At 39.4% G+C, this 11,289-nt stretch overlaps 1 protein-coding gene across 1 annotated transcript in view; it reads left to right on the top strand.

Annotated features, from left to right (window-relative positions):
* Positions 1–9,271, top strand: part of ANKRD6 (ankyrin repeat domain 6) — a 198,653-nt gene extending 189,382 nt beyond the window's left edge. The window contains exons 16-17 of the mRNA XM_040350095.1: positions 5,277–5,601; positions 8,391–9,271. Coding sequence (XP_040206029.1) covers positions 5,277–5,601; positions 8,391–8,932 — 867 coding nt within the window. The 3' untranslated portion in view covers positions 8,933–9,271. The remainder of the gene's footprint in view (positions 1–5,276; positions 5,602–8,390) is intronic.
* Positions 9,272–11,289: the final 2,018 nt, after the last annotated feature.

The raw sequence follows: 11,289 nt of genomic DNA on the forward strand, positions 1-11,289 counted from the left end.
ATGCATTTTACTGGTAGATAACACGTCAGTTTTAAACTGGCCATAGCCTAGTAGATTTTTCTAAAGCCTTTTACTATAATTCTAAGTGCATTTGATGACTTGTGAATGTCTTTTGAAAATACTTCAAAATGTTGTTTACTTTTAAACATTTGATTTTGGAATGAATGTAAGTTCCTGAACGAAAACCACATACAGTTACAATTTTCCCATCCTGCTCCTTTGAATTTTCTTGTCACTACAGTCAAAAAACGAATGTCAGTTATAATAACTATTAGAAAATTGAACAAAACATTCTTACAACAAAAATATTTCAATACACGATTATACTATTGTATGGTCAGCATTAATTGTGTCTTATACAACAGTGTATTTTCACTTATTTTGATCTACTTTTGCACTGTTTAATAGTTTTTGATACGCCTTCCATACTTTTAAAAAAGAAGTGCAACTGTAACTTTCATATATTTTTTCAATAAAAGAACATTCTGTTCATGTTAAAAAAAAAAAAAAAAAAGAAGAAGTGCAAGATTAAAAATGACATACTCACCTACATGTCTGCATCATCGGTGTGATGCTGCAGATGTCCCCCACCAGCTGTAATACCGAGAACCACATGACTGCTAATCGATCAGTTCTCAGCCTTAACTGAGCAGAGAGCAGTGACTGTCAGTGCTCACTAGAGCATTGGGCTGTGAAGGGGGCAGGAGCGGTTGCCTCGGGCTTTCAGTGGCTGAAAGGGTGGATTCGGACAATATGGTCAAGTTGCAACAAAGAGAAAAAGCGGCACATCCAGAGATGAACATAAAATTTTTGGTTTATTGTAGACTCAAAGGTTTAAAAAACATGACACACAAACAATCCAAACTGTTCAGAAAACGCGTTTCACACAAAGTGCTTGTTCAGGTTCCCTGCAGAGCCTAGACTGGCTCTGCGACGTCAGCCAACAGCTGGATTTAGCACCCTGAAGGCTGAATCTGGGTCACAGGAGTGTAGAGCTAAATGCACTCCGGTGACCCACATAAGAAATGTGGCCAAAAAAAACATACAGTAGTGTCCACCTTGCTAGTTTGATTAGACAAGGATAGTGTTCCTCCCATCCCTGTTAAGGCACACACTACCAGATGTTATGAAGTTAGTGCTTCATGACCTTTTCAGCATCAAGCATCTTTTTCCCAGATTTCCAGGCCTCTTCCTGGTCTTCATTTCTCACGTTTGTTACGTTTTTTCCAGGTGGCTTTTCAGGCCTATTCGGATGTCAGTTTTGGGCATGAGGTGTTGCAGGATGCTATCTGAGCTCTGTCATGCCCGTCTTTAAACATTTGTTGTGTGGGCCTGTTGGCTTTGTTGCTCACCATGAGTTGGCCTGCCTTGGTCATCACATGGTAAAGATCTTAGACCTGTACTATACAACTAAGAAAAATCTTTTTTTTTTTACATATGTTTCTGTCAATGCGTGTATGTAGTCTGTTTTGCCTTTTGACACTTTTTTGTCCTACTGTAAAATAGATATCTAGTCTCTACTGTTCCAGTCATAGAAAAAGTATAGACTGATTAAAAGAACACAGTCATACAATAGTTATGGGGGTCTAACAACTTATGTATTGCTATTGTGACAAACAATGCTGAAAGCAATATAGAGGTTGCGATTTTTTTTTTAAAATGCTAGTTGCTAGTCTCTGGCTTCATTCATTTCAGACACTTACTTGGAATAAGCATGACGTTCAAGAAAATCAGAGAGCAGTACTTCTAATCTTTACATACACTTAGCAAAATTATAAATGCAACACTTTTGTGTTTGCCCCTATTTATCATGAGCTGAACCCAAACATCTATGACTTTTTCTATGTACACAAAAGGCCTATTTCTCTCAAATATTGTTCACAAATCTGTCTAAATCTGTGTTGGTGAGCACTTCTCCTTTTCCGAGATAATCCATCCACCTCACAGGTGTGGTATATCAAGATGCTGATTAGACAGCATGATTATTGCACAGGGTTTGCCTTAGGCTGGCCCCAATAAAAGGCCACTCTAAAATGTGCAGTTTACTCACATAGCACAATGCCACAAATGTCGAAAGTTTTGCGGGAGCGTGCAGTTGGCATGCTGACTGAAGAAATGTCCACCAGAGCTGTTGCCCCTGAATTGAATGTTCATTTCTCTACCATAAGCCATATCCAAAGGCGTTTCAGAGAATTTGGCTGTACATACAATCGGCCTCACAACCGCAGACCACGTGTAACTACACCAGCCCAGGACCTCCACATTCAGCATCTTTAGCTCCAAGATCGTCTGAGACCAGCCACCCGGACAACTGCTGCAACAATCGGTATGCATAACCAAAGAATTTCTGCACAAACTGTCAGAGACCGTCTCAGTGAAGCTCATCTGTATGCTCAGTGTCCTCATCAGGGTCTTGACCTGACTGCTGTTCGTCGTCGTAACCGACTTGAGTGGGCAGATGCTCACATTCAATGGCGTCTGGCACTTTGGAGAGGTGTTCTCTTCATGGATGAATCCTGGTTTTCACTGAACAGGGCAGATGGGGCAGGCATGTATGGTGTTGTGTGGGTGAGCGGTTTGCTGATCTCAACATTGTGGTCCATGGTGGTGTGGGGTTATTGTATGGGCAATTGTATGCTATGGACAGCGAACACAGGTGCCTTTCTTTATGGCATTTTGAATGCACAGAGATACCGTGATGGGATCCTGAGGCTCATTGTTGTGCTATTCATCCATGACCATCACCTCATGTTGCAGCATGATAATGCACAGCCCCATGTTGCAAAGATCTGTACACAATTCCTGGAAGCTGAAAACATCCCAGTTCTTGCATGGCCAGCATACTCACTGGACATGTCACCCACTGAGCATGTTTGGGATGCTCTGGATCAGCATATACAACAGCGTGTTCCAGTTCCTGCCAATATCCAGCAACTTCGCATCAGCCATTGAAGAGGAATGGACCAACATTCCACAGGCCACAATCAACAACCTGATCAACTCTATGCGAAGGAGATGTGCTGCACTGCATGAGGAAAATGGTGGTCACACCAGATACTGACTGGTTTTTGGACCCCCAATACAGTAAAACTGCACATTTTATAGTGACCTTTAATTGTGGCCATCCTAAGGCACACCTGTGCCATATTCATGCTGTCTAATAAGCATCTTGATATGCCACACCTGTGAGGTGAATGGATTATCTTGGCAAAGGAGAAGTGCTCACTAACACAGATTTTGACAGATATGTGAACAATATTTGAGAGAAATAGGCCTTTTGTGTACATAGGAAAAGTCAGATCTTTGCGTTCAGCTCATGATAAATGGGGGCAAGCACAAAAGTGTTGCGTTTATAGTTTTTGCTTTGTTTCAAAATCAAAGCCATTGGATCAGTATGACAGTCAATGGCAGGCTCACACAATACAGGTTTTCTTTTAGATCTACAGTGTTTTCTGGAAAGTATTCACAGCGCTTCACTTTTTCCACATTTTGTTATGTTACAGTCTTATTCCGTTATGGTTTAAATTCATTCTTTTCCGCCAAAAAAAAAAAAAGAAAAACAATACCTAATAATGACAATGTGAAAGAAGTTTGTTTGAAATATTTGTAAATTTTATAAAAATTCAAAAATGAAAAAAATTACATATACATAAGTATTCAAAACTTTTGCTATGACACTAAAAACTGAGCTCAGGTGCATCCTGTTTCCACTGATCATCCTTGAGATGTTTGTACAACTTGATTGGAGTTCACCTGTGGTAAATTTAGTTGATTGGACACTTGTCTATAAAAGGTCCCACAGTTAACAGTGCACGTCAGAGCACAAACCAAGACATGAAGTCCAAGGAATTGTCTGTAGACCTTCGAGACAGGATTGTATCGAGGCACAGATCTGGGAAAGGTTACTGAAAATTTTCCTACGGCATTGAAGGTCCCAATGAGCACAGTGGCCTCCATCATTCATAAATGGAAGAAGTTTGGAACCACCAGAGTTTTCCTAGAGTGGGCCAAACTGAGTGATTGGGGGGGAAGGGTCTTAGTCAGGGGGGTGACCAAGAACCCAATGGCAATGGTTTCTCTGTTGAGTGAGGAGAACCTTTAAGAAGAACAACCATCTGTGCAGGACTCCACCAATTAAGCTTGTATGGTAAAGTGGCCAGACGGAAGCCACTCCTCAATAAAAGGCACATGATATCCCACCTGGAGTTTGCCAAAGGGCACCTGAAGGACTCTCAGACCATGAGAAAAAAAATTCTCTGGTCTGATAAAACAAAGATTGAATCTTTGGCCTGAATGGCAAGATAATGTCTAGAGCAAAAAAGGCACCGCTCATCACCTGGCCAATACCGTCCCTACAGTGAAGCATGGTGGTAGCAGCATCATGCTGTGGGGATGTTTTTCAGCGGCAGGAACTGGGAGACTAGTCAGGTTTGAGGGAAAGATGAATGCAGCAATGTACAGAGACATCCTTGATGAAAACCTGCTCCAGAGCACGCTGGACTTCAGACTGGGGCGAAGGTTCATCTTCCAACAGGACACTGACCCTATGCTCACAGCCAAGATAACACAGCAGTGGCTACGGGACAACTCAGTCAATGTCCATGAGTTGCCCAGCCTTGAACCTGGTTGAACATCTCTGGAGAGATGTGAAAATAGCTGTGCACCAATGCTCCCCTCCAACCTGATGGAGCTTGAGAGGTCCTGCAAAGAAGAATGGGAGAAACTGTCCAAAAATAGGTGTGCCAAGCTTGTAGAATTATACTCAAAAAGACTTGAGGCTGAAATTGGTGCAAAGGAATTTAAACAAAGTATTGAGCAAAGGCTGTGAATATTTATGTACATGGGATTTTTTTTTCATTTTTTTTTGTTATAATATTGCAAAGATTTCAAACAAACTTCTTTCATGCTGTTATTATGAGGTATTGTTTGTATAATTTTAACAAAAATATTGAATTTAATCAATTTTAGAATAAGAATGTAACATAACAAAATGTGGAAAAAGTGAATCGCTGTGAATACTTTCTGGATGCATTGGATTTATTTTCATACTGTTAACACTGCTTTATCGAAAATGTGTTTTTTCTGTTGTTTTCGGGGCAAAAAGGAATATTACACGGAGCTAAATAAAATTAAAAAATGAATATATTTTAAAACAAAAAACGTTAATGCTATCTGAAATTGATAATTTTTATAATGTAGCCTTGGTCTTGAAGCACTTTATTTGTTTGGCTGTCACTGATACTGTCAGTAGTTACTGAGTTGTCTGTTTTCACCAGGTGTCTGTGGTGAATGAGCTGAAAACCTGGTGTTTACTGAAAATACAGAACCTGGAGCTGAAGCTTTCTGGAGATTCCAGACCTTTTAAAGCCAAATCATCTCCTTCAACGTGCGGGTCAACAGATCAGCTACCTTCAGAGAGTCCAAACAGCAGCAGGGACTGCAACAGCACAGACACTTCCATCCAACCACAGTCCTCCATTCAACATTCATTTGTCACTCGGCAGAGCAGTTTATCTGATGAGCTTTCCAAAGAACTTCCATCTGAGGAAATCAGCAGACAACACCAGATTCCACCCCCTCAAGATCTCATGGTGTGTGCATGTAAGTCAACTACATTATTCACATGATGATGCAAGTAATTAAAGGGGCACATGGTTAAGGAGCTCTAATGTCTGATCTGAGTTCAAAACAATCAAAATTTAAAAGCCTAGATTGTTGCAAGACAGTGTTGGGGCACTACAGTGGAGGCCTAGCAAACTGAGCCCAAAAAAAAACTAAAACTTCACTGTAACCTATTGCAGTGCTAGATATGTTTTTCTAGCATGTTAAATGATTAGTCAGTATATGTCCCTGTTAAGAAATGTATTTATTACAACTACAAATGCTCTTTTGAATAAATCAGTGTTCAGCCACTGTGTAGTGACTCTTAGAAATGTGTTTTTCTCTAGTCAGTGGTCCCCTTTTGTTGATGTGCACATAGACATTGATTGCAGGTAAGCTCACCATAGACATCAGATGGCAGTTTGAAATTGTTCATCCTTCACAATCTCTCCACCACCCAGCAGGGACGTGCAGCCAGGGGAGGCAGGTGAGGAAGAGCCTCACCTGCCATGGTCATAAAAAAAATTGAGCTTCGAGGGTCGTAGCTCGGCGACCTGGGGTCACAGAGACCCCAAATTGGGGGGGGTTGTAGCTGAAGTCCTATACCCTATTGTAACGGTCAGGGGTTAACGCCGTTTAAGATATTCCATTCCGAACCCAAGACAGTTACCGACACGCCACAATCTGGCGACACGACCCATACAGATTTCCCCCACCCAGAAACGAGACACACAGCTCTGTTCTCTGGTTCAACAGGAATAGACAATCTTTATTGAGGAAGCAGGCTCTTATATACACCAAAAAGAATACTTGCAATAATCAACTGGACAATGAAACACTCCATCCACAACATCATACAATGGTTACTAACGAGCCTCCAATACACATCTTTTAGTCAGACTTTATGACTCCGGCTTCTCTCACCTGCTATAAAATACACATTCCTTTTTAGTCAGACATCTGACCTTTAGACTGTGTTAACTCACAACACACATATATCATCAATAGAACTTTCACACAATACAGTGTCAATTAGCATAACTCAATAAAAGGTCTTTAGGAGCCATCCTAAGGTTCATTTACATCACAGTAGCAGACGACATTACCACCTTAACAGTCTGTGTTCCCACATTGAATGAGTCACTCTTTCTGTTGGGTTCAGAATCAACAACCTGTAAATAGTTCTTGTAGACATTCTTGAATATATTTTGGATTACAGACCCATGTTAAAACAATCCAACATATGTCCCTTATTTCGTGGCTCAATCTGTGTAAGAGCTTCTGGGTCCCACGGCCTTTCCGTTACACCTATCATCTATGGTTCCGGAGAAATGGGGGTCCCTGGTTTTGCCTAGCCCAAGATATTACCACAGATGTGTTTAATTAATGGGTTTGATCTGCAAAGTCAATTTACTAGGAGAGTGCTGGGTTTATTACCTTTAAACTATATTTAACTTTATTCATAACTAAAAGGCAAAACTTTTTTATTTTTTAGCTTGGATAGATTAGAGAGGGATTAGAACCCCTGCCAATTTTTATTGCTGTCTGCTCCATGTTAGGAAGAGCCATCCCCTATATTTTGGGGTTGGTAATTTCTGCTTTTCACAACAAAAAAAATGGTCATGAACTTTGAAGAAGGTAGCTGTAAGCATAAATTATAAACGTCCTAGATAGAACCATTATCAGCAAGCTAGAAAGGTTCTGCAAGGAAATCATCCTTGGACTTGTCTTAAGAATGTGAACTGTAAAATTTTACAAGAGGGTACTTGTGGTAATAAGGTACATAGCACTTCAAGTTTATGGCTTTGCAGGAATAAGTACCATATACTAGCATGTTTAAGCAGTATGTCTAACCCACATTCATGAATGGCAGGCACTGCAACTGTGGAAGTACTACCTGGAGCATTATATTGCTAAAATACCATTCCTTTAGTAAACTTTTTTGATGTGAATGACCGAAGATTGCCTTTAACAAACATTCTCCCATACTTGAATTCTGTTCCACACTTTTTTATTGCATGAATGGACACTAATGCCTCATACACACGACCAGGCTTTCCAAGAAAAAAAAAGTCTGATGGGCTTTTTTTCTCGGAAAGTCCAGCCGCGTGTAGCCTCCGTTTGACTTTTTTTGTCAGAAGTCCGACGGACCTTAGATAGAGAACCTGTTCTCTATCTTTCCGTTGGACTTCCGACGGACTCACGGTGGACTTTTGCATGGTGAAAAGTCTGACCACGTGTACAAGGCATTAGGATGCCACCATAGATTCATGAATGTCTTTGGCTCCAGCCTTTTTTAAGCTGATACAAGATCACAACTATGAGCTCTTCCTTCTCCATTCCTTAGCTAACCCATTAACCTTCTAGGTTAAAGAATTAACATAACTAAGCAGTTGACTACTGGTCTTTACATTCTAAAAATGTTTAATCCTACAACTACCTCTTAATCCTCAGGCTGAGAACCTATGGGATAGCCCTCAAAACATACATATCCCTAGCACCACACCGAAGATATAGAATGGTAGTATAAAGCTGTCTGCCTTTAAACTCTTTGCCCTAACAATAGTATGGTGACTACTCAATACTGCCATGTGTCTGATATCTATGGGTCTTGCATGAAAACATATTCGTGTTAAGCTGAACCTGAGCTACAGTTTGTGGTTTGTTGTGTAATAAGTTTGACATGTTATCATTTCCAGAATTCATGCACTTTTCATTTGCTAGTATCAGAATTGTGTTTCAAAAGAAATGTAAGAATTTTATGTAACATTTATAATATTTTTCTGTAGCCGTAGAGCAGCAATCTGTACCTGTTGCCCCTCCAGCTGTGAGGCCTAAGGAAAAGACAACAAGCTGTATTCCATCCTGCAAATATCAGCCAACCCTCCCATCTTCCAGCCTTCCCAACCCTAAAATAAAAAACACCAAAATTCTCCCTGCTACCAAACTCATAACAGATGCAAAGAAGGCTGAGAAGCAAACTGCAAATCTTATGGACCGAGGCACACAAACAAGAAAATGTGCAAAACCTGGGCAGCTTAGACAGCGAAGCCTAATGCCAGGACCACAGATTCCGCTACCACCTTGTAATGCACCTGACGACCATGTTGGCATGCAAACCAGGGACACCTCCCAAGCTTTGGAAATCACGCAATATTTTTTTGAAGCAGTATCTACTCAAATGGAAAAATGGTATGAAAGAAAAATTGAAGAAGCCAAGTCACAAGCAAACATGAAGGCACAAGAAGATAAAGTCGAGTTGCAACAGCATATAAGGAGTTTGGAAGAAGAATTAATGAAGTTGAGGACTAAGTTACAGAAGGAAAGCTAACAGCAGAGCCCCTTCTGGATATGAGGGACAGCTATCATAAGAAGCCAAACTCAACAGTCAGAAGTTGCAACACACAAAGCTATTTGAGTCATTGGTGCATTAAACAACTGTGAAACTTAAGAAATCTATACAGAAAAAGCATGTGCCATTCTTTATTATTGATGTTTCTGAATTGCATGAGCTTCCCCAAGCAAGAGATTGCTTTCTTGCTTTTGTAGATTATTTGACATTGAATAAAATTGGATCAATGTGCCATAGGGCCACAGTTTACTGTGCTGTAAATTTAATGCTCTATGTATTGAACAAATGCATGTATAAAGCTGCATTTACTAACTGGTACCTGATATGCAAATTATGGATTAAGCCTATTATGTTAGTACTATAGGCTGGTGTCACATATGCTTCTAAATGGAGATATGTGTTCTCCCAATCCCTATCTAAAATGAACTGCAGTATTAAAGAATTTTTCAACTTTTACTTTAATGTCGAACTCCAGACAAGGGGCTAAATATATTGTTTTACCTGCCATAGGTAATTCTATTCAATCCCATAATCCAAACACCTCCTGCCAGACAGAATGCCTAATTATTGAACTTTCATTGCAGATATCTGAACCTAAGCACACACACAAATATATATATATATATATATATATATATATATATATATATATATATATATATATATATATATTAGTATATCAGTCTTTAGATTTGGTGGCAGCATTAATTTTTCTTTTTTCAGCCTAAGTACATATCTGTGTTACTTTCTCTTTAATGACATAACTGTTCTTGGCAGAATCACCAGGTGAAAATACATTTAAATATAAGGCTGAAAAAAGAAAACCGATGCAACTATTACATGATCTAAGGACTTTTATTCCTTGGCTTAGATATGCTTTACGCATTTCAGCTTGGTCCAACCCCCCAGCCTGATGATTGTACAGTGCAGTGGCAGCATGACACAGTGAAGAGTCATCCTTGATCTTCCCTCCTATAAGCATTTTCACAAATGTAGACTGACAGCTCTGTGCTCTGGCCCCTAGTGCCTTTTCTGAGCTCTGTCTGTTTTGCTATGCATTACAGGAAGCTGATATAAATACAGTTTCAGATATTTGTACTAGGCATTTAAAATACATAACAACAAGTATACAGATTTGTTTCTTACTTTACTCTGACTTTCCTGATCTGAACGCTGGTTTCAAGTCAGCATCTCCAAACACAGGAAACAAAGAGAGCCAAGCTACTAGCATTTTCAGAAGAAGGTCAGCAATCACAGCCCTTATATTTCTTTCACTCCAGATTTTTTTTCAATTTTGCTGTGTCATGACATCAGTGTGAAGAAATTCAGCAGAAATAACATTCCAACATAAACCATAAAGTGTATTTGGTTTCCAAAAGCATGAATATGCCTGTTTTAATGACAATATAGTAAACTCAGTAATCTGACATAATGGAGTCAAGTTTGTCTTTATTGTAACCATCAGTTATTTTTTTCATTAGCTATGCCAGCATTTTATTAATATGCAGTCATTTGAATTACTTCTGTGCAATTCATTTGATAAAAATGGGCATTATTGTATGTGAAAGAATGTTAATATGTTTAGCATTATCGAACTGGAAATAACACTTTCAAGCAGTATGTCCAGAACTGAAAACTTAAAGGAGTTGTAATAGAAAAACATTTTTTTTGCTGAAATGACTGTTTACAGGGTATAGAGACATAATAGTTAACTGATTCCTTTTAAAAATTATTAAAAATAGATAAAAATCAATCATATAATGTACCTACAGTTTCAGTTTAGTTTTTGCATGCTGTTTCCTGGTTCTGTGATGTACAGAGACTCAGAGCCAATACAGGGCAGTGATGGTTTTTAAAACGAAACTGATTGGTGTTGAGGGGTTTTAGACACACAGTAATCACACCTCCTTGATTAGTGACCACAGAGAGAAAGCTCCCATTACTTTTTTCATCAGGAAACAAACCAGGAAGTGTTCAGAACAGAGAAGGATTACAGCAACATCAGAGCAAAAATGAACAATGGGGACATGAAACCAGGACTGCAGGAAGGTAAAGGAAGCTATTTAGCTAAAAAAAAAAAAAAATTCCTTTAGTGACCCTTTAAGGTTAACGTATAAATGCAAGTATATTGTATAGGAGACCTGTTATTGTTACATTTTAAGAGTGAACATTGGACATGATTGTTATTATACAGGATTTATAATGCACTAACAGTTTGCACAGCGCCTTACAATACAAAGGGAGACAGTACAGTAAGGCCTCGTACACACGGTTTGATTGTTGGACGACTGAGCGTCTGATTTTTGTCAAAAGCGCGTGTGCAGGATTTTGTCTAG

The sequence above is a fragment of the Rana temporaria genome, chromosome 4 (genome assembly GCF_905171775.1).
Source record: "Rana temporaria chromosome 4, aRanTem1.1, whole genome shotgun sequence".
Taxonomy (NCBI): Eukaryota; Metazoa; Chordata; class Amphibia; order Anura; family Ranidae; genus Rana; species Rana temporaria.